The 23,565-nt window shown below is 39.9% G+C and overlaps 1 protein-coding gene across 50 annotated transcripts in view; it reads left to right on the plus strand.

Annotated features, from left to right (window-relative positions):
• Positions 1 to 23,565, plus strand: part of LUC7L2 (LUC7 like 2, pre-mRNA splicing factor) — a 65,409-nt gene that overhangs the window by 25,404 nt on the left and 16,440 nt on the right. For all 50 annotated transcript variants that reach the window (XM_077997514.1, XM_077997494.1, XM_077997492.1 and 47 more), the window contains 3 exons: positions 15,259 to 15,357; positions 18,706 to 18,816; positions 22,195 to 22,338. In XM_077997514.1, coding sequence (XP_077853640.1) covers positions 15,262 to 15,357; positions 18,706 to 18,816; positions 22,195 to 22,338 — 351 coding nt within the window. In that variant the 5' untranslated portion in view covers positions 15,259 to 15,261. The remainder of the gene's footprint in view (positions 1 to 15,258; positions 15,358 to 18,705; positions 18,817 to 22,194; positions 22,339 to 23,565) is intronic.

A 23,565-nucleotide genomic window follows, 5' to 3' on the forward strand; every position in this document is an offset into this window, starting at 1 on the left:
TATTTCATATATACTCCAGGCTGGAGTGCAGTAGCGAGATCACAGCTCACTGCGACCTCTGCCTCTCAGGTTCAAGCGATTCTCCTGCCTTAGCCTCCCAAGTAGCTGGGATTACAGGATTGTGCCACCATGACCAGCTAATTTCCAAATTTAGATTTGAAGTGTGTTGTATTCTTATTTTAAGCAGATTTGCTGTATTTTATTGTTCTCAGTCTATTACAAAAATATACATTCTCTTAACTGTTTCTAGAGACTGTCTAAATAAAAAATGCATTTGGTGCCCAGAAAGTTAACAGCGCTTTAAAAGATTGTCAGTGAATAATTAAAATTTTACTATTAAACCTTAAAAACCAAGGCTTTAATCGTTTAAAGCATTTTTGGCAAATAGGAACAAGAATACTCAGAAATATTCAACTTGGGGTACTTATGCCCTTTGGAAATAATCCATTTCTGTCATTCTGAATAATTATTTTTTTAAGAGTTAGGGGGTCTCACTGTGTTGTCCAGTCTGGAGTGCAGTGGCTATTTATAGGAGCAATCATGGTGCCCTACAGCCTTGAACTCCTGGGCTCAGGTGATCCTTCCAATTCAGCCTCCTAAGTAGCTGGGACTACTGTAGATGCACACCACCATATCTGGCTCTGTTCTGAATAATCTGAGATCATTCATTTTATATACTATTTAAAATAGTACAATTCAGGCTTATGGAGGTAGGTAATTTTTTTCCCCACGGTGACCCGTGTATAGTAATAAACCATGTATAAACCATGTAGAGTAATACCTTGTTCTGGTTTAGTCTTTGTTTCTAGTTGAGGGTTGTCAGCACTTTTGTGTATTACTTGTATTAATGATTAAGTACAGATATATGTTCATATGGGTATGGCAGACTGTTGTGTTGATGTTTATTTAATGAATTTCCATGTACCCATCAGCCAGCTTCAGGAAATATTTTACACACAGACTACTGTATTTTATTTATAATCATGTATATTCCCCCTGCAGCTTTTTTTTTTTTTTTTTTTTTGAAGTACATCTTCAAAAGTCTTGAAACTATCAGTTAGGACGCCTTTTTTTTTTTTTTTTTTTTTTTTTAAATTAAAGAAGCAGTCTCACTCGGGCACCCAGGCTGGAGTGCAGTGGTATAATCGTAGCCACTGCAGTCTTGAACTCTGGGGCTCAAGTGATCCTCCTGCCTCAGCCTCCCAAGTAGCAAGGACAGCAGGCTCATGCCACCATGCCCAGTTAATTTTTAAATTTTTGTAGAGACAAACTCTTGCTATGTTGTCCAGGCTCTTCTCAAACTCCTAACCTTGAAGGATCCTCATGCTTGGGCCTCTCAAACGTGCTGGGATACAGGTGTGAACAACTGTACTCAGCCGTAGGATGACTCTTGAAGTTAAAGAGAGTAGTAAAGACCAGTTATTCCCAAATAAAGTAGGAGGTCTGGGAGTCATTGAAGCCGATTGTTTTTCATAGTCTAGTACTGGTTAATATATTTCAGTGTCACGTTGATTTCTTTGTACGATGAGTCTCAATAAATGCTTATTAGCTAAGAATCAGGAATTATTCTCTTAGTATTTCCTGGACCCTCCAGATGTTTTTTAGAGATAAGTAGTTTTATTAACTGTATTTTAACACTTCTAAGGAAACAAGCGTGTTCTCTGAAACTGTTTGTTGAAAAAGGGAGTGTGGAGTTGTAAATGCATCATTTGGAGGATGTAGTTCATTGAACACAATAGTAAGAAATGAAAACTTGAAACCGATAAATTTTTTTTTGAGACCAGAGTCTTGCTGTGTCTCCCAGGCTGGAGTGCAATGGCACAATCTTGGCTTACTGCAGCCTCCACCTCCCAGGTTGAAGTGATTCTCATGCCTCAGCCTCCTGAGTAGCTGGGATTTACAGGCACCCACCACCACGCCTGGCTAATTTTTGTATTTTTAGTAGAGATGGGGTTTTGCCATGTTGGCCAAGCTGGTCTTAACTCCTGGCCTCAAGTAATCCACCTGCCTCGACCTCTCAAAGTGCTGGGATTACAGGCCTGAACCACTGTGCCCAGCCTAAAAATATTGTTTATATAGGCGATTAACCACAAACATCAAGCAAATTTACAAAGAATTACAAATTCTCTGTCACTGGAAATATTTTTTAACATGTGATGAGTTCTACCTTTAGGCAAGACCTACATGCTTTCTAGTTGATTCTTACTCATTAAGGGAACTTCTAAAAGCTCATTAGTGTTTTACTTTAACCTGTATAGGATTAAAGGATTATTTTTTGGGGTTTTTTTTTTTGTTTTTTTTGAGACAGAGTTTTGCTCTTGTTCCCCAGGCTAGAGTGCAATGGCTCAATCTTAGCTCACTGCAGCCGCCTCCATCTGGGTTCAAGCTATTTTCCTGCCTCAGCTTCCCAAGTAGCTGGATTACAGGCATATGCCACCATGCCCGGCTAGTTTTTTGTATTTGTAGTAGAGACGGTTTCACCATGTTGGCCAGGCTGGTCTCGGACTCCTGGCCTCAGGTGATCTGCCCACCTCAGCCTCCCAAAGTGCTGGAATTACAGGCATGAGCCACTGTGCCTGGCCAAAGCACTTTGAGAATAAATGGTCTCATAAACTTTTTTGGCTTACAAGATCAAAAATAAAGATGTGTGTTGATTTTACTCAGATAATATGACTTGTAAAACTTACTCTTTTTTTTTTTTTTTTTTTTTTTGAGACGGAGTCTAGCTCTGTTGCCCAGGCTGGAGTGCAGTGGTGTGATCTCAGCTCACTGTAAGCTCTGCCTCCCGGGTTCACGCCATTCTCCTCCTCAGCCTCCTGAGTAGCTGGGACTACAGGTGTCCGCTACCACGCCTGGCTATTTTTTTGAATTTTTAGTAGAGACAGGGTTTCACTGTGTTAGCCAAGATGGTCTCGATCTCCTGACCTCGTGATCCGCCCATCTCAGCCTCCCAAAATGCTGGGATTACAGGCATGAGCCACCGCGCCTGGTGACTTGTAAAACTTCTAAGTTTAGATAAGTTTTTGTGTTTTTCTCCTTATATTTATTACAAAAATGTTTAGAGTGATCAAATTTAAGTGATAATTGGAATTAAGCAGAGGAAGAAATAGAAAAGGGTGAGCAAGAAGGATCAGATTAATAAGGTCTGAATAGAGAAAGTAAAGATAATTCACGGTACTTGTTTTGTAATTTCTGAAGTCACATCATAAACAAATACCCATGTGACTGTAACTTTAACAAATGAAGACTGATTGTAAATTAGCTTTTACATTTAAAATCTAATAAAAATTAACAAATTACTTCAAATTACTCATTGAAGTAATTTGTTATTTTTTTCTCTCTCTGAGGGTATTGCTGATGGCGGAAGTTAGCAATCATTCACTCACTCACTTAAATACTTGAGTACCTACTATGTGTACTGTGGTAGGTGGTGGGAATACAGATGTGGATCTGGGTTTCTGTTCCAGTGGTGGGAGTTTACATTGTAATGTGGGAGGCACACAGCCAAATATGAAAACAAATACTGTGATTTTAGGTAGTAATGAGTGTTATGACACAAAGGCATAGTTTGGTAATTCAGAGTGGGAATGGGGTGGGAGAGGGGGCCAAGGCCAAGGAGCTGCTCTGGCAGCGTTGTTGGAGAAAATTTTTATTTACTTTTTAAAATTCTTTCTTTTGGCCGGGTGCGGTGACTCAAGCCTGTAATCCCAGCACTTTGGGAGGCCAAGACGGGCGAATCACGAGTTCAGGAGATCGAGACCATCCTGGCTAACACAGATCAAGACCATCCTGGCTAACACGGTGAAACTCCGTCTCTACTAAAAAATACAAAAAGAACTAGCCGGGCGAGGTAGCGGGCGCCTGTAGCCCCAGCTACTCGGGAGGCTGAGGCAGGAGAATGGCGTAAACCTGGGTGGTGGCGGAGCTTGCAGTGAGCTGAGATCCAGCCACTGCACTCCAGCCTGGGCGACAGAGTGAGACTCCGTCTCAAAAAAAATAAAAATAAAAATAAATAAATAAATAAAATAAAATTCTTTCTTTTTTGAGACGGAGTCTTACTTTGTCTCCCAGGCTGGAGTACAGCGGTGCGATCTCAGCTCACTGCAACCTCCACCTCCCGGGCTCAAGTGATCTCCTACCTCAGCCTCCCGAGTAGCTGGGACTAGAGATATGCGCCACCACATCCAGCTAATTTTTGTATTTTCAGTAGAGACACGGTTTTACCGTGTTGTCCGGGCTGGTCTTGAATTCCTGACCTCAAGCGACCCACCCCTCCCAAAGTGCTGGGATTACAGGTGTGAGCCACTGCGCCTGGCTGAAAATTTTTATTTTATTTTTTATATGAGAACTCTTGTTTCCTAATGGAGAAAATTTTTGATGAAGTGACATTTGAAGAGATCCGAATGTGGAGAAGAAGGTAGTCATTTCTGAGTGGGAATCAACTTGCCATTTTGTTCCTATGCAAAACTTGTGGTAGTTCCTCTGTTGTTTATACCTGTACTGAAAAATTTAAAATACTTACCCAGGGTACTTCTCCCTTGAATGAACAAATAGTGTAAGTTGTTTTTTCTTTTCCTTTTTTTTTTTTTTTTTTTTTTTTGGAGACAGAATCTTGCTCTGTCATGCAGGGCTGAAGTGCAATAGTGTCATTATAGCTCACTGGAGCCTGGAACTCTTGGCCTCACAGAGTGTTGGGATTGCAGGTGTGAGCCACCGTGCCTGGCTGGTTCCCTCATTTGACCAAACTGATTTGCTTATTGTCGTCTCACTCCTTTCTTTCCCTCGCATGCTTCTCATTTTTGTTTACGCTCTTTTCCTCTGCTTGCAATATTCTTTCTTCTCACTAAAAATTTAAATCCTGTCTGGCTTACTATATGTGATTGCCTTACCCTGTAGCAGTTTAGCCTCTCAACCCCAGTATAACACCTGCTTTCTGTACTACTGAAAAAAAATGTGTTATTTATCTCATTTGTGTATATAGTTTCATTTTCTCTCTCTTTCCAGTTAGGTAGTACACCATAGTCTTTGTGCGACAAGACCTCTTGTTTTAACTTTTTCTAGTTTTCTTTGCACATCTAGGGTCAGAAATGGATACAAAAATATTTCCTACGTTCTTAAAAAAATTATAAAAAAGTAGAAAAATATCATGATTTATCTTTACTCTGGGAAAAATGGGTTTGGAGGTGGAACATACACAAGTGGAAAGAGGCAGTTAAGAAATTGGGAAGTGGTAGAAAACCAACAACGTTATATATGCACAATGTGCCCCATTTCTCTTCACCCTATACTCATGTCTAAGGTATAGTTGTTAACATGGAGGTCAGACTCTGTGTTCTTGTGTAATTTGTTACACGGTCTTCTGGAAAAATGCTTGAGCTGTAACTCTGGGGAGGAATATGTAAAACTTTCACCCTGGAAAACTTGAATAAAGAAAGCCTGTAGTGAATGTAGTCATATATCTGTATCATACTAGATGCTGCCACTTAGATTTCCTGTTATTCCTCAAAATCATCTTGTCCAGAGCAAGACGTTTTTCCTCATAGAACAGTTTTCCCATTTGATTTAGTCAGTTCTCTTGGTGGCATCATTGTTTTCTCATGTTTGAAATGCTTGAAACCCTGAAAAGACTCCTGACTTTTTCTTTCTTTCCACACTTAATTTCCATTTAGCTAATACCTGTAGGTTGAAAGTGATTGTGTTATTGAAAGAATATTGAGCTATATTAAAGACCTGTTGAGATTTTTACTCTGCTGCCATTAGCTTATGATCTTAGGCAAATGTTGATCTGAGTCTTGATTTCCACATTTGTAAGAAGGTGTGATGGGATTCATTATTCCAGAGACACTTCACATTTTTTAAATGGTTTTGTTGGTTTGTTGGTTTGTTGGTTTGTGTGTGTGTGTGGGTTTTTTGTTTGTTTGTTTGTTTTTTTGTTTTTTAATTCTTCGGCAGTCTGATATACCTCTATCACCTGCTTTCTCTTTTCTGTTCTAATTTGACCCCAGTGGCTTTATTCCTAGGTTCTTGTAATATCTTCTCTTGCCCTTTGTCTCTTTCTTCTAGTCAATCTGTCTAGTGTTAATTGTTCTGAAACATGGATTTCATTGTGTCATATTTCTGCCTAAGTAGTCAAGTATTCTTTTCCTACAGAATAAATTCTGCATTTTTTTGACTCATTTTCAGACTCTTTCACAATCTAGTCAGAGGCTGTAAACTAGTGGCCTGTGGGCCAGTATAATCCTACATCCTCTTTCCCCCCCATCATTTTCCTTTATCTTCTAGTAGAAATCATCTCGTTCCAGTTAAGTTGTTCCTCTTTATTTTCCTGATAGGAAATATTGCATTCTCCCTTGAAGCATTTGCTCTGGCTCTTTCCCTCTATTCTGTGTCTTCTGTGTAAATTATCTTCACTTGTCCTAGAAACTTCCTCATACACACTGATACTTAATAAAGATAGCCCTCTTTTGTGAATTCACTTGAAAATGGAAGCATTAGAAGTATGTAAAGTTATGAGCCAAGGAAATAAGTTCTTCACTGAACAAATAATTGAGCTGTAATATAATATTGTGTCATATTATATAACACAATATTGAGTACCTATTATGTGGTGAACAGTGTTATCTGATTGGGGCTGTTAGAATGATCAAGAAAGGCTGTGTTCCTCCCTCATTGAGCTTATATCCCATTGCAATCAATATGCAAAATAACTAGGTTGACAGCCTGCCTTCAGAGTGCTTTTATAAACATCTTACTTGATCTGAACAGCAATCCTGAAGTACTTGAGAAAACAGAAGTTCAGCTGGCACAGGCAGGATCACTTGAGGCCAGGAGTTACCAGCCTGGACAACACAGCAAGATTCCATCTCACCAAAAAAAATAATTAACTCGGTGTGGCATGCACATGTCGTCCTAGCTACTGAGGAGACTGAAGCAGGAAGATCACTTAAGCCTAGGAGTTCAAGGCCACAGTGAGCTATGGTCGTGCCAGTGCACTCTAGCTTGGAAGTTCAGAGTTTAAGTGAATTTCTCAGGATCAAATGGATAATACAAGGTGAAGGGAGGTGTTCTGATGTGGTCTAGTTCCCAGTCTCTTTTCTTTTTTTTTTTTGGAGACCAGGGTCTCACTGTGTCCCCTAGGCTGGAGTGCAGTGGCGCCATCTCGGCTCACAACCTCCGCCTCCTGGGTTCAAGTGATTCTCCTGCCTCAGCCTCTTGAGCAGCTGGGACTTCAGGCACATGCCACCACACCCGCCTAATTTTTTTTTTTTTTTTTTTTTTTTTTTTTTTTTTTTTGAGACGGAGTCTCGCTCTGTCGCCCAGGCTGGAGTGCAGTGGCTGGATCTCAGCTCACTGCAAGCTCCGCCTCACGGGTTTACGCCATTCTCCTGCCTCAGCCTCCCGAGTAGCTGGGACTACAGGCATCCGCCACCTCACCCGGCTAGTTTTTTTGTATTTTTTAGTAGAGACGGGGTTTCACCGTATTAGCCAGTATGGTCTCGATCTCCTGACCTCGTGATCCGCCCGTGTTGGCCTCCCAAAGTGCTGGGATTACAGGCTTGAGCCACCGCGCCCGGCCAATTTTTGTATTTTTAGTAGAGGTGGGGTTTCGCCATATTGGCCAGGCTGGTCTCAAAGTTTCTGACCTCAAGTGATCCACCTGCCTCGGCCTCCCAAAGTGCTGGGATTACAGACGTGAGCCACTGCGCCTGGCCTAGTCTGTCTTATTACTTAGACAATGTAGTTTTTAAGTACAAGAGAATAAAGCATAAAACATGAATGTTTCCAATTATACCTCACCCTCCTTCTCAGATCTAAACCTTGTCAACTATTTACTGTACATCTTTCACTCTCCTTTCTGTGCATTTACACAAGGTTATGTGTTTTAACGGATGGCGTTAAATTGTTTGAATTTTTTTTCACTTGTGTTGGAGAGGTTTCCGTATCAGTTGTCTGCATTTTTAAAAATGCCTGAATAATATTTTGTAGTGTGGCTGTTCTCTTATCTTTTATATGCAGTGAGTATTAATAATAGTCTTTGTTTCTGTTTTTGGTGTACACTGTGGCAGTCAAATCCTTGTATGTACATCTTTGTAGACATTTGCAGCTATTGCTTTAATGTCTTGATTTCCATTGTGAATATAAATTCCTTGATTGTAGAAATTGTATTCTGATGCTGTTCTGTAATTTTGTTCAGGATCTGGTTCATAGAACTGAACAAATGTTCAAACACATAACAAAGCAGGTGTATTTACAATTACTTGGAGCTATTACTATGCCAAATTCTATCGTTTATATATTAACATATTGCTACTATTAATTTACACTTAACAGTACACTCAAAATGTATAAATCAACCTTTTGATTTGCTCTACCATAATTATTTCTATTCGTTAATTTTAATGTATAGTTTTCACATGCCTCTCAATTTTTTTTTCTCTAAAATTAAATTGGCTTCTTTTTTTTGGAGGAGGGGACAGGGTCTGGTCTCAGTCTGTCACCCAGGCTAGAGGGCAGTGACATGATCTTGGCTCTCTGCAACCTCTGCCTCCCAGGTTCAAGTGATTCTTCTGCATCAGCCTCCCGAGTAGTTGGGATGCAGGCATGTCACCATGCCCAGCTAATTTTTATATTTTTGGTAGAGATGGGGTTTCACCATGTTTGCCAGGCTGGTCTCGAACTCCTGACCTCTAGTGATCTGCCTGCCTCAGGCTTCCGTAGTGCTGGGACTACAGGTGTGAGCCACCACGCCTGGCCTGGCTTCTTTGATTGTTCTAATTGTAATAATAATACATGCTCATTGCTTATAATTCAACTGGTACCAGAAAGTTCAAACAACCCTCATAGTAATACAGATTTGTAAATTCCAAAATACATATTTTATTACATCTTTCTTTGCCAGCTTCTCTTTTCTCCACTTGGTATATCAAGAACATCATTTTTAAAGACTAAATAGACACTGTATAGCTGTTCCATAGCTGAATCAACCAAACCCCTGTTGAGAGGCTCTTAAAATGTTTCTTGTTTTCTAGAAAACATTGTTAAACTTTATTCTCCATTTATCTTTTTATAATTATTTCACTATTCCTTAGAAATAGAATTCCTTAGTCAAATTATCAGGTTTATTCAATAGTCATGGTTTGTGCAAAACTTGGTCTCCTGGGAGGGATAAGTAAGAGAAACAGACGGTTTTTCTAACGAAGCTTAGAGTTTATTTGGGGAAATAACACTCACTTTTGGAATTTCAAAAGAAAAGTTAAAAATTCTTGACAATTTGGCTTTGTTAACTTGTTGGTAAAACAACAGTATAAAACACTGTGGGGCTATAAGTTACCAGGATCAGGTATAGTTATTTGGTCAACATTTCATGGAGTAATAGATTCAGAATGGAGAAGACAAAATGCAGAGCTGAACTTAATTACAAATAAGCATTTAAAAAAAAATCTACAATCTAAGCATTTAGATGTAAAAATTAAAAACCAAGAATAAACTTGTGGAAGGAATTTAATTATGAAGTAAGCTACCTGATTTTTTTGTTTTTTGTTTTGAGATGGAGTTTCGCTCTTGTTGCCCAGGCTGGAGTGCAGTGGCGTGATCTCGGTTCACTGCAACCTCTGCCCCCTGGGTTCAAGCGATTCTCCTGCCTCAGCCTCCCGAGTAGTTGGCATGCACCACCACGCCCGGCTAATTTTGTATTATTTTAGTAGAGATGAGGTTTCTCCATGTTGGGTCAGGCTGTTCTCGAACTCCTGATCTCAAGTGATCTGCCCGCCTCGGCCTCCCAAAGTGCTGGGATTAGAGGCGTGAGCAACCACTCCCAGCAGCTGCTTGTTAAATTAAAAATAGTTTAAGACCAGGTGTGGCTCAGGCCTGTAATCCTAACACTTTGGGAGGCCGAGGTGGTTGAATCACCTGAGGTCAAGAGTTTGACCAGCCTGGTCAACATGGTGAAACACCATCTCTACTAAAAATACAAAAATTAGCTGGGTGTGGTGGTGCATGCCTGTAATCCCAGCTACTAGGGAGACTGAGGCAGGAGAATCGCTTGAACCTGGGAGGCAGAGGTTGCAGTGAGCTGATACCACGCCACTGCACTCCAGCTTGGGCAACAGAGTGAGACTCCATCTCCAAAAAATTAGCCAGGTATGGTGAGTGTGCCTATTGGTCCCAGCTACTCAGGTGTCAGGTGGCTGAAGCGGAAGGATTGCTTGACCCTGGGAGGCAGGGTTGCAGTGAGCTGAGATCATGCCACTGTACTCCAGACTGGGGGACAGAGTGGGGCCCTGTCTCTAAAAAAGTAAAAATAAATAATATATATATACACACACGTATACACACACACACACATTTTGTGACAGAGTCTTACTCTGTTTCCCGGGCTGGAGTGCAGTGGCACGATCTCGGCTCACTGCAAACCTCTGCCTCCTGGGTTCAAGTGATTCTTGTGCCTCATCCTCCTGAGTAGATGGGATTACAGGTGCCTGCCACCACGTCCAGCTATTTTTTTGTGTTTTTAGTAGAGACAGGGTTTCACCATGTTGCCCAGGCTGGTCTCGAACTTCTGACCTCAAGTGATCTGCCTGCCTTGGCCTCCCAAAGTGCTGGGGTTTCAGGAGTGAACCACTGCATCTGACCTTGTTTTAAATTTTAAATACTCCTCATGTGCGTAGCACAGTGCCAGAGCAGATGCTTAGTAGTCATCATGGTATGGACAGAGGAACATAGATGCCTAGTATTCTGAAAATCTGCCTTGGCTATACCTACTGTCCCACTAGGTCCCTGAAGAGATAACCACTGAAGATATTCCACATACAAAAAAGCCTTCTTTGTTACAATTAGGCCCTTGGTCCTAGGGCTTGTGGTGAGGCAGGCTAGACTATGACAAGCCCTGCCTCTTGGAGGAAAAAAGAAGAGTAGCTCAAAACACTTAAGAAGGTAAGGAGTCCAAGCAAAGGAGATAATCCAAGGAGAGGCTAAGGAGAACCTCCCCTCCAGGAACTCAGATTAGTTTTGTCCTGTAATTCATCTTGAACACTCTGGCTTGTTAATAAGCCCCCCTGTGCCAAATGTTCTTCTTTGCCCTTTTTTCAGTTTGATTTGTTCAGCATAGGCACATAGTAGATAAAACAGAAGAATTCTTGCTCTATGGAAGTCACATTTTAGTGAGTTAATCTTACCCCTCTCATGAATCTTCCCCATGGCATGCCTTCCCCAAAAGGCTACTCTCACCAAGAAGTCCACCTCTACTATAGTGGTAAAATTGTATCTTTTCTTGTGTTCATTTTGTTCTTGGTCTACATAGTTGCTTTTCTTCCTTTGGTTGGTTGTGAGATGTAACTTTAAAGATGTGGAGGCAGGGAGCCTAGAATTCTTGCAATAGAGACAGATGTTTAGGTTAAAAACAATGAGGCAAAATTTATGTGTTACTTTTAAGTTTTTGTTGAATACAGATTGGAAATGTAGTTGATCAGGGAACTGATGAAAGTAAGATAAAGGAGATACAGAAGAAAGAAAGTAGACAGCTGCTTTGAATCTCTGCTGTGAGCTCTTTTAGATGTTGTGGGGAATGACTTGCTGAAAAATATTGGAAGGTAAGTTAGTACTGAAGTAACGGGAACTAGCATGGTAAAGTGGAAGCTATATTAGACTAGGAATCAGTCTAACGAGATTTTCTGATAAGCACCCTGAGCAAGTCATTCTTTCTGTGCAAAGAATGGGAATAAAACTAGATCAGTGAGTGGTTCTCAACACTGCACATTAAAAGTACCTAGAAGGCTTTTACAATTGAGTTAGTCTTTGGGAGGTAGGAATTGGGACTTTTTAAAAAGCTTCCATCAGTATTATGTAAAAGTTCCCCAGGTCTAGTTTGAGAACTACAGTGGATCAAAAAGCCTTTCCAACTGTGACATCTTGCATTTTATGAAATAAAATTTAGCGTGTGAACAGCTATAGCTGTGGAAATAAAATAGTAAGGAAGTTGTTGGCATGATTGATGTTTAGAAATTGTTAATTTCAGAAACCTACTTCCTGGCATATCAAAGACAATGACAGCCTCCTTCTGCCGTTAGCTTCTTTCATTCCTATCATGTTTTCTGGAATTCTTTCTTAGGAATATTTAAGTTTTTCTGCATTTTCTTAATAATTGTTGTTTAATGAGCACCTTTTAAATTTGAATTTCTACACATTCATAGAAAGCTTTACTTTTTGTTTATTGTCACTGAAAAAACTCCTTAGCTTGTTAAACCAGACTAATGAATTGGAGGTAAGGATTGGAGCCTGGAAAAATCTCAGCATACTCAGTAACAGTACAGTACTTTAATACCACTAAGCATGATGAGGACTTTTATAACAGTGATGAGTCCTCATTATTTCCCAAAGGATAACTTTGAGGGCAGAATTTATACATTCTCATTCATTCCATTATGTAATTAAGAACCAAAGGTAATATAGTTTTACAGAAAAACATTTTCTGTTTGTTTTTACTTTTGAGACAGGGTCTAGCTCTGTCACCCAGGCTGGAATGCAGTGGCATGATCACAGCTTACTGCAGCTTTGACCTGCAGAGCTCAAGTGATCCCCCTGCCTCTGTCTCCTGAGGAGCTGGGACTGTAAGCATGGGCCACCATGCCTGGATAATTTTTTTTTTTTTTTTTTTTTTTTTACTTTTTGTAGAGATGGGGTCTTCTTATGTTACCCAGGCTGGTCTGGAACTCCTAGGCTCAAGCGATCCTCCCACCTTGGCCCCCCAAAGTGCTGGAATTACTGGCATTAGCCACTGTGGCCAGAAACATTGTTGGTTTTTTGTTGTTGTTGTTGTTGTTGTTTTTGAGACTGAGTCTGGCTCTGTCGCCCAGGCTGGAGTGCAGTGGCCGGATCTCAGCTCACTGCAAGCTCCGCCTCCCGGGTTTACGTCATTCTCCTGCCTCAGCCTCCGGAGTAGCTGGGACTACAGGCGCCCGCCACCTCGCCCGGCTAGTTTTTTGTATTTTTTAGTAGAGACGGGGTTTCACCGGATTAGCCAGGATGGTCTCGATCTCCTGACCTTGTGATCTGCCCGTCTCGGCCTCCCAAAGTGCTGGGATTACAGGCTTGAGCCACCGCGCCCGGCTTCTTTTTTATTTTTTTTGAGACGGGGTCTCGCTCTGTCGCCCAGGCTGGAGTGCAGTGGCCGGATCTCAGCTCACTGCAAGCTCCACCTCCCGGGTTTATGCCATTCTCCTGCCTCAGCCTCCCGAGTAGCTGGGACTACAGGCGCCCGCCACCTCGCCTGGCTAGTTTTTTGTATTTTTTTTAGTAGAGACGGGGTTTCACCGTGTTAGCCAGGATGGACTTATGTCTAATTTTCTCATATTCCTTTTGAAATGTGTTAGTACATAGAATGTGTTTTGGAGAGCAGTGGTTTGCTTTTAAAACCAGCGTTCAGTAGAGAATTCCTGCTTTGTTTATACTGTGTCCTCTTTGAGTTAGTTTTAGACAATATAAGTTTTTCTCAGTTGTGCCATACTGTAACCGTTACTCTTGACTACTTAAATTTTTAAATTGTCTGATTCTCTGCTCATACCTACTTATTTGTAAATTTATTATCTTGGATATGTAACTATAGGACTTCATATTTGTTTCTTTTAAATTTTATCTGGTCTCTTAATACTTTTGAATCTTGATCTCGTGAATTAACTATGCTTTTTAGTTGGGATATTTTACAAAATTAATTATCATACTTTTTATACATATTAGATTGTTGACAAGTTAAATAGGCTGACTCATTTTTAGATACTGTATACAAAGCTAAGACTCAGACCTGTGTGCCATACTCTGTTCCTGTTCCCTGTTACCATGAACTTCCCTGTGATTAACAGTGGCGTTTAAAGATCTGCCTTCTAAATCTTCTGTATAACCTGGAACATTACTTTTTGCCTTTTCCTAAGATTCATTTGCTTCTCCCTCTTGAGATCCAGTTTAATTGTATCCTCTTCAGAAAGGTCTTCTCTGACCAGCTCATCCCAAGTAGCCCCCCATAGTAATGGGGAGCATTGCTATTTTATTACATCATCTAACTTTGTTCATAGACATGATTCTTGTTATTTGTTTCCCCTCAAATAGAATGTAAGCTCCATGAAGTCAGACTGTCTCTGTCACTTAACTCTGTATCCCTAGCACCTAAGATAGTGCTTACCACAGTGGGACCTTAATAGTCAAAGGAAGGAGAATGACTTGTACTCCCTTTTTACCAACCCTCCAGAGATTTTGAGGTATTCCAAGGGTGGTCACACCTCCAGTTGGAAAATCTCTGCCTTGCTTTGATCACCGATTAATCATAACTGTAATGATCTTGCATCTTGCCAATTTTTTCTCCTTTATATTTTCCCCCAAAAAAGTTTCATGAAAGTTGCCTAGATACATGTAAAAATGGATAGATTTTTAGATATTTTGTCTCAGATACGAGAAAAGCCTCTGGTTTGGTAAATAACACCTAATTGGAGTTTCCAAGTAGAAGGACCCTAGGTTCAGTAAGAGTATTTATTTCCCTGATACATGTTTATTGTAAGTGGGGTTAAATGCTTGTTCTCTGTGCACTTATATTGGGTATTATTAGTAAATCATCTCTTTACTAGTTTATTAGTCTTGTCCCCAGACAAGACTATCAGAGTCACCAGTCTGTTTTGTTTTGGGTTTTTTTAAATTTATTTTTTATTTTTAAAAATTGAGACAGGTCTTAGTGTGTTGCTCAGGCTGGTCTCAAACTCCTGGGCTCAAGCGATCCTCCTGCCTTGGCCTTCCAAAGTGCTGGGATTACAGGCATGAGCCACCATGCCCAGCCACCAGTCTGTTTTTTGAGGACTCCATCTTTATTTGAAAAATAAGATATTCTTCCAAGCGCATTGACATCGCAACGATTCAATTTATATATTCTTTTAGTTTGGTTTAAAATTAACTATCTTTTTTGTGTTGTGGAGCTAAATGAACTATGTTGTGATATAGAAGCTAGAAGCTTTTCTCAGATTCTGAAAAGCTTTTCCATATCCATTTATTGTTAAGTACAAGTGATCCCTGTTCCCATCTGTTGGTAGACAGAATTGGTGCCATTTTCTTCTTCTGACACCACGTTTTTTATTTGTCTATGAAATTTTGTAATTTGGGAGCCCCTACATAAAAAAGCATCTGTATGACTTAATATGTATTCTGAAAAGAACTGTGGTTGTTGATTTTTTTTAAAAAAAATGTGTTTTTTTGTTTCAATATTATGTCTTTTTTCCCTTCCAGAGAATGGATCTTGGAGAATGTCTGAAAGTCCATGACCTGGCTTTAAGAGCGGATTATGAAATTGCATCCAAAGAACAAGATTTTTTCTTTGAACTTGATGTATGTGATTTTGCTTTAATGGTTTGTTATCTTTTGCTGTAAAACATGTGGATTAATCTCTCTTAATAAGAAAAACTCTTAGCAGTTTATCCTCTGTGGTTATATGAAGGGTAAGACTCAAGTAAGATCATGTACTTTCTTGACAACTCTTTTAAAAATATGAGGTGAGACTGTATTTTAAGAAAATGTGTGAAAGTCATATGATTCATATATTCTTTTGAAAATCAAGCATATTCTTCCCAACAAAGTAGTAATGATTAAGGAAATATCAAGCAAATGTAAGCAACTAATTAATAGTGTATATAAGGACGTATCTTTAGTAATATACTGAGTTTTTACATTCATATTTATTTTTATATCTACTTATATATATACATGTATGTATAGTTGGCCCCCCATATCTGTCGTGGAATCTGTAGAAGGAACCAACTGGGGATTGTAAATATTTAGCAGAAGAAAGGGATTGTTGCATCTGTACTGAACATGTACAGACATTTTGTTCTTGTTGTTATTCCCCAAACATTACAGTATAACTGTTTACATAGCATTTACATTGTGTTAGGTATTATAAGTAATCTGGAGGCAATTTAAAGTATATGAGAGGTTGTGTAATGGGAGATTATATACAAGTATTACATCATTTTATATTAAAAAATGCACATTCATGGATTTTGGTATCCACTGGGTATCCTGGAACCAATCTTGCACAGATAGTGAGGGACATGCGTACGGGTGTTTGGGGGAATTTTTTTTTTTTTGAGTCAGAGTCTCGCTCTGTCGCCCAGGCTGGAGTGCAGTGGCGCGATCTTAGCTCACTGCAGGCTCCGCCTCCCGGGTTCGCCATTCTCCTGCCTCAGCCTCCCAAGTAGCTGGGACTACAGGTGCTCACCACCACGCCTGGGTAATTTTTTTGTGTTTTTAGTAGAGATGGGGTTTCACCTTGTTAGCCAGGATGGTCTCGATCTCCTGACCTCGTGATCTGCCCACCTTGGCCTCCCAAAGTGCTGGATTACAGGCGTGAGCCACCGCATCCGGCCGTTTGAGGGATATCAAGGACAATGTTTATAATGAAAAACCAAGCAATGGAAGACACCATTTAGATATCTAAAAGAGCCTGAAATGTAACTTTATATTGTTGCTTTTACATGAAAATCGTTTGCATAAAAATAAACTTTTTTTGCATATATATAAAGCATAACAATCAGCGTTACATAAAACATACTAATGTGTATAATCTTATGATATATTTTATTAGTGAAATAATAGATGTTTTAAATTTAGTTTTTAGGAGATAAACCAGTAAACAGGTCCTCCTGTCTTCTGAATATCCAACAATTTCTGCTAATGGAAATGAAATTGTTTTTGGAAATACAATTTACAACAAATTTTCCCTACTTTTTTGGTGGTTTTTGGCCTTGCGGAGTACTTGTATATTTATATTGTCTGATTTATCAATCTTTAACACATGGGCATGGTGGCTCCTACGCCTGTAATCCCAGCACTTTGGGAGGCCAAGGCAGGGGTGGATCACCTAAGGTCAGGAGTTTGAGACCAGCCTAGCCAACATGGTGAAACCCCATCTCTACTAAAAATACAAAAATTAGCTGGATATGGTGGTGGGTGCCTGTAATCCCAGCCACTTGGGAGGCTGAGGCAGGAGAATCACTTGAACCCGGGAGTCAGGTTGCAGTGAGCCTAGATGTGCCACTGTGCTCCACCTTGGGGGACAGAGCAAGACTCCGTCTCAAAACACAAACAGAAAAACCAAATCTATTTCATTAATTCTAAAGGCTTTTCTTTTTCTGAGGTGCTAAGAATTCTCTCCCGTGGTTTCTTCTGGCATATTTTGGCTTCATTTTATAGACTTTTCGCGTTTATTCTGGTTTAAGGAATTGAGATATGGATCTAGTCACCCCCCAACGTGACATAGCTACTTAGTCACCCAACACTATTTGCTAATTAGTCCATCTTTTCTCTCAGTGCTTTGAGATGCCACCTTTATCTTTACATAAGGAAATTTGAATAGATTTCTGTTGTGATTTAAAAAGTAAATTTCAAATTAATTAACTATTTTTATGTTATCACAGATAAAAGCTTTTTAAAACCTGATCCTTATTGCTTTTCACATTGAAGAAATTCTTGGGTTATCCAGCTGTTTTTGGAATTCAGTGTGTGCTGAATAAATTTGTATTTTTAGTTAAACATTTGTATCTTGAATTAGTTATATTTCTGTACAGTAAGATTTGGAAGTCCAAACTTGAGAATGAATTCTTAAAGTTTACTTTTAAATGAACTATTAATTATACACATTAATATGTGCCTCACAAATATCGTTTATATAAATATTGAATTTTTATAGTGTAGATATTGCTAAAATTCTCAATGGTTTATTCTCTGAAAAAAGATAAGTTTTCCTAATGTGTGAGACTCTTGTCTCAAAAAAGAAAAAATTATAAAGCAGTTTGGAGAATTAAAAAAGGGTAAAAATGTCAGAAATGCTTTTTGTTAGCATTTTGTATAGTTTTCCATTTTTTCCGTGTTTTTGTCCATTCAGATCTAGACTTGGCAGCAGATTTTTCTGTCTTTATTTTACAAAATTGGGATCTTACTGCATAACATTTGTAATTTGCTTTTTATTTACAAATGAATCCTGAACATTTCTCCATGTCCTCAAGTGACTTTTTTTGAGACACACACTCATTCTGTCACCCAGGCTAGAATGCAGGGGTGCGATCTTGGCTCAGTGCAACCTCCACCTCCCAGGTGCAAGTGGTTCTCCCGCCTCAGCCTCCTGAGTAGCTGTGATTACAGGCGCACACCACCATGCCTGGCTAATTTTTGTATTTTTAGTAGAGACGGGATTTCACCACGTTGGCTAGCGTGGTCTCAAACTCCTGACTTCAGGTGATCTACCTGCTTCGGCCTCCAAAGTGCTGGAATTACAGGCAAGACCCACTGTGCCCAGCTGCTGCTGCTTTTTTTTTTAATGACCTCACTCTGTCACCCACACTGGAGTACAATGGCATCATCAGGGCTCACTGCAGCCTCAACCTCTTTGGGCCCAAGTGTTCCTTGTGCCTCAGCCTCCCGAGTAGCTGAGACTACAGGTGTGCACCACCCACCTGGCTAATTTTTGTATTCTAAGTAGAGGCAGGATTTCGCCAAGTTGGCCAGGCTGGCCTCAAGTGATCTGCCTGCCTTAGCCCCCTAAAGTGCTTGGATTACTGATGTGAGCCACCGTGCCCCACCATGGTAGCATTTTAAAAAGCAAAATGTGATTTTTGTATGAAGATATTTCTGAATAAAGTCGACTTTCTGACAGTAATTGTCTTTAATTAAACTTTGTAGGCCATGGATCATCTGCAGTCATTCATTGCAGATTGTGATCGTAGAACAGAAGTGGCCAAGAAAAGATTAGCAGAAACTCAAGAAGAGATTAGTGCTGAAGTAGCAGCAAAGGTAAGAATTTTAATCATTTCATTAGTACAAAGTATTGTTTCGACTCCTTTTAACTTTTTATTTTGAAATAATTAGATTTGCAAGAGATTGGAAAGACATATACGAAGAATTCTGTATACTCTCTTGTCTGCCCCAGTGTTAACATGTTACACAATGTAGTACAATATCAAATAAATTGACATTGGTCTAATCCTTATATTTGATTCAGATTTTGCCAGTTATGCATGCATTTATTTGTATATGCATGTCTGTTTGTATAGCTCTGTGCAGTTTTTTTGTTTTTGTTTTTGTTTGAGACAGAGTTTTGCTGTGTTGCCCAGGCTTGAGTGCAGTGTTGTAATCTTGGCTCGCTGCATTCTCCGCCTTCTGGGCTTAAGCAAGTCTCGTGCCTCAGCTTCCTGAGTAAGTGGGATTACAGGCGTTCGTCACTATTCCTAGCTAATTTTTTTTATTTTTAGCAGAGACAGAGTTTCGCCATGTTGGCCAGGCTGATCTCAAACTTCTGGCCTCAAGTGATCTGCCCACCTTGACCTCCCAAAGTGCTGGGGTTATAGGCATGAGCCACTACACCTGGCCAGCTCTCTGTAGTTTAATCACGTGTAATTGCAACCACAATTAGGATGCTTAACTATAGCATTGCCACAAGGCTGCCTCATGTTACCCCTTTGATAGCTACATCCATCTTCACCCCCATCCAACATCTCTCACCTTGGCCATCACTAACCTATTCTCTGTCTCTGTAGTTATGTTATTTCATGGAGTGTTATATAAATGAAATCCTGTGTACTCTTTTGAGATTTGACCTTTTTCATTCCATATAACTTTCTTGAGATTCATTCAAGTTGTTTGTATCAGTTCATTCCTTTTTATTTCTCCATTGTACAGATATACCACAGTATTTTTATTTGCTTTTAAAAGCAAATGTTAAATGTCATATTTCACCTGTAAATTATAACCACAGTAATACATACATAAAGTTAACAGTAATTTTTTAATGTTATCCAGTATATGTTTATTTTTCTTATATAGAGTCGATTTGTTATTAGGATCCAAACAAGGTCTTCGATATTGCATTTTGTTGATGACTTATTACAACATAATTATATTCCAGTATGATCTAGTGTGTTTTATGAAAATGGGAGAAAAAGAGTTACCCAGGTGGAGTTTAGATGACAGTATTAAAATATGGTGTTCAGATATGTATATGCAAATGAAAATAGATTCCATTGTTTGAGAAGAGGGTTGCTTTTAGTCAGCCTTTTCTTAAAAGTTCTCTGAAGATGGGGACTGGAAAGACGGGCATCCTGAAGTACAAAGGATCTAGTATCTCATGGTTGGAAGAGATCTGTAAGTGAGCCTGAGTTGTATTGGTTGTATTGGTTATCCATCACTACAGAAATGCTGTATAACAAACCACCTCAAAGCTCAGTGACTTAAAACAGTAAGTATTTATTTAGCCCATGACTCTGCAGTCGATGATTTAGGCTGAACTTGACTGAGTAGTTATTCTTGTTTCAGCTGGGCTTACTCACATGCCTTGCAGTCCGCTGGAGGATGCAGAGCCATGCCCAGCAGGCTAGCCTGGCCGTGTTCTCATGGTGGTGGCAGAGGTGCAGAAGCATCAAGCCCCATCACACAGGCCTCTCCTTTGGTCATGTTTGCTACCATCTTAATAACCAAAACAAGTTCATGGCCAAATTCAGAGTCAGAGTACGATGGTACACAATTACATGGTCAAGGACATGGATACAGGGAAAAAGAGTTTTGGACAACAGTTTAGTTGTTCAGTAATGTATTTAAAGGAAAATACCATTTGGTAGAGAGGAAGGATAGTAATAATAGAATTAGGACTCTCACTGAGGGAAGAAATATCTTGGGTTGAAGGATATTTGAGAAGTAAAGATTATTAATTAAACCAGTAAACTGGTTTGTTGGGACAGGAAACTCATACCAAACTAAAACCTTCGGCCGGGTGCAGTGGCTAACACCTGTAATACCAGCACTTTGTGAGGCCAAGGTGGGTGAACTACTTAAGGTCATGAGTTTGAGACCAGCCTGGCCAACATGGTGAAACCTTTCTCTACAAAAACTGCAAAATTAGCAGTCATGGTGGTGCATGCCTGTAATCTCAGCTATGGGGGAGGCTGAGACAGGAGAATCGGTTGAACTCAGGAGGCAGAGGTTGTAGTGAACTGAAATCGTGCCACTGCACTCCAGCCTGGGGACAGAGCAAGACTCCATCTCAAAAACAACAATAACAACAACAAAAAATTAAAACCTTCTTTGCTAACATAATTGGCCATACAGCAAAGACTTTGTGGCCCAAGATAATGATTATATGTATGTTTTATGTGCCATTAGAACAGTAAGAATGAACTAAGTTGCTAGGATGATAATAGTGATAAGGAAGAGGAATGTATTCTTTCCCAAGGCAAGAGTTAATCTCAGTGGAAAGCTAAGGACTCAGAGTGGAGTTGCCAGGCAAGTATGCTGAAAATCAGTAAGGTGCTATGCAGTGTACGTACAAGGCATATTTTCTCATTTCTCACAACTTTGTGGGATAGGTACTGTCTGTACTTCTTAGATGAGGAAATGGATTCAGGTATAAGTAATGTGGCCAAAATTACACAAATAGTAATTGGTTTAGCAATAAGTCAGATCTGTTGGACTCCTGAGCTTGATCCACCAATTCATTTCTTTAACTCATATTTGAGCCTAGGCTATTTGCTGAGCACTAGAGATACAAAGATGGGAAATACAGCTAACTGTCCTTAAAGTAGTATGATATTTACGAAAGGAACTGTCAAAAAAGATACAAAGGTGACACAAAGGAGAGAGTATGGCCATGTTTGCTGATGTGTTTAAGTGGGGCTGGGATGCAGTGAATGTTAGGAATGCTTTACAGAAATGACCCTTGAGTTGGATCTTGTTGGAATGAGTGAACATTCAGTAGGCAGACGAAAGGTAAGGGATCCCATCCCAGAAAGAAGAGTATATGCAAAGTCACAGAGGTAGAAAACAACAGGGTAAGTTTGGGAAACTATAGATTATGTTGTGAGGTAGAGGAGTAGCAAGAGATGGTTTAGAAAAGTACAAAGGGCCAGATCATGGAAGAAACGGTATTTTAAACTAGGAATACACCACCTCGCCAGAGGACAGAAAGTTATATTGGGCCCAGTAGTAGCCCTGACTTCATTGAGGTAAGGCAGGCAGGCTCAGAACATCCTGATGTCTCAGTTCATTTGGGATATGCTCCGAAAGCATTCTTTAACCTCATATTGCCTTAGATAACAAGTCTCTTCTCAGCAGTTCTGAAATATCTTGAAGTTTAAAATTCATTCTCTTGTTTATTCATGACCTGTTTTTATTTCTTTTTAGGCAGAACGTGTTCATGAGTTAAATGAAGAAATTGGTAAATTGTTAGCTAAGGTGGAACAACTAGGAGCTGAAGGGAATGTGGAAGAATCCCAGAAAGTAATGGATGAAGTAGAGAAAGCACGGGCAAAGAAAAGAGAAGCAGAGGTAAATTCTTAATAGTAGTAGACGAATTCTGCTTAATTTGGTAAGACTTAAAAAAAAAAGTAGTAGATGAAACTTTAATATCTATACTTCTCTAAGAACATGTATTTGAATGGAAATTATTGAACAGTTATTAAAGAGAAGTTGAACTAAAAGACAAAAACAAAACACGGAAAAAGCTGGTTGGGGTGGTATGTGCCTTTGGTCCCAGCTATTCCACAGGCTGAGGCAGTCGCTTGAGTTCAGTTCAAGTCCAGCCTTTTTTTTTTTTTTGAGATGGAGTTTCGCTCTTGTTGCTCAGCCTGGAGTGCAATGGCACAATCTCGGCTCATCGCAACCCCTGCCTCCCAGGTTCAAGCGATTCTTCTGCCTCAGCCTCCCAAGTAGCTGGGATTACAGGCCCACACTACCACACCTGGCTAATTTTTGTATTTTTAGTAGAGACAGGGTTTCTCCATGTTGGTCAGGCTGGTCTTGAACTCCCGACCTCAGGTGATCCACCTGCCTTGGCCTCCCAAAGTGCTAGGATTACAGGAGTGAACCACTGTGCCAGGACATTTTTTTTTTCCTAAAGACAGTCTCACTCTCTAAGGCTGGAGTGCAGTGGTGCGATCTCAGTTCACTGAAACCTCTGCTTCCCAGGTTCAAGCGATTCTCTTGCCTCGGCCTGCCGTGTAGCTGGGACTGCAGGCGTGCACCCATGCCTGGCTAATCTTCTGTATTTTTAGTAGAGACAGGCTTTCACCATGTTGGCCAGGTTGGTCTTGCTTTCCTGACCTCAGGTGATCTGTCCACCTCAGCCTCCCAAAGTGCTGGGATTACAGGCATGAGCCACCGCACCTGGCCGGTTTTTGTTGTTGTTTTTAAAATTAATTTTGGTAAATTTGTGTTTCACAAAATCTCTCTAAGTTGTATTTATTGATATAAAGTTGTTCATAATGTTCTCTTTTAATATCTGTAGAATGTTTGCAGTTCGTGTCTTCTCTTTTCTTGATTTATCTAGCTGGTCAGTTTTATTTTGTTTTTCAAAGAACCAGTCTTCTGATCTTATTGTTTTCTTGTTTTCTATATCATTGATTTCTGTTCATGTTTATTATTTCTTTCCTTATACTCCAGTGGAGAGAGGCCCTAAGGATAGAGGATGGGGATAAAGGGAACCTATAATTTTCATAACAAAATAGCCATGCTTTTGTGTAATTTTTTTTTTTCTTTGAGCTGGAGTCTTGCGCT

Source organism: Macaca mulatta, chromosome 3 (genome assembly GCF_049350105.2).
Source record: "Macaca mulatta isolate MMU2019108-1 chromosome 3, T2T-MMU8v2.0, whole genome shotgun sequence".
Lineage (NCBI taxonomy): Eukaryota > Metazoa > Chordata > Mammalia > Primates > Cercopithecidae > Macaca > Macaca mulatta.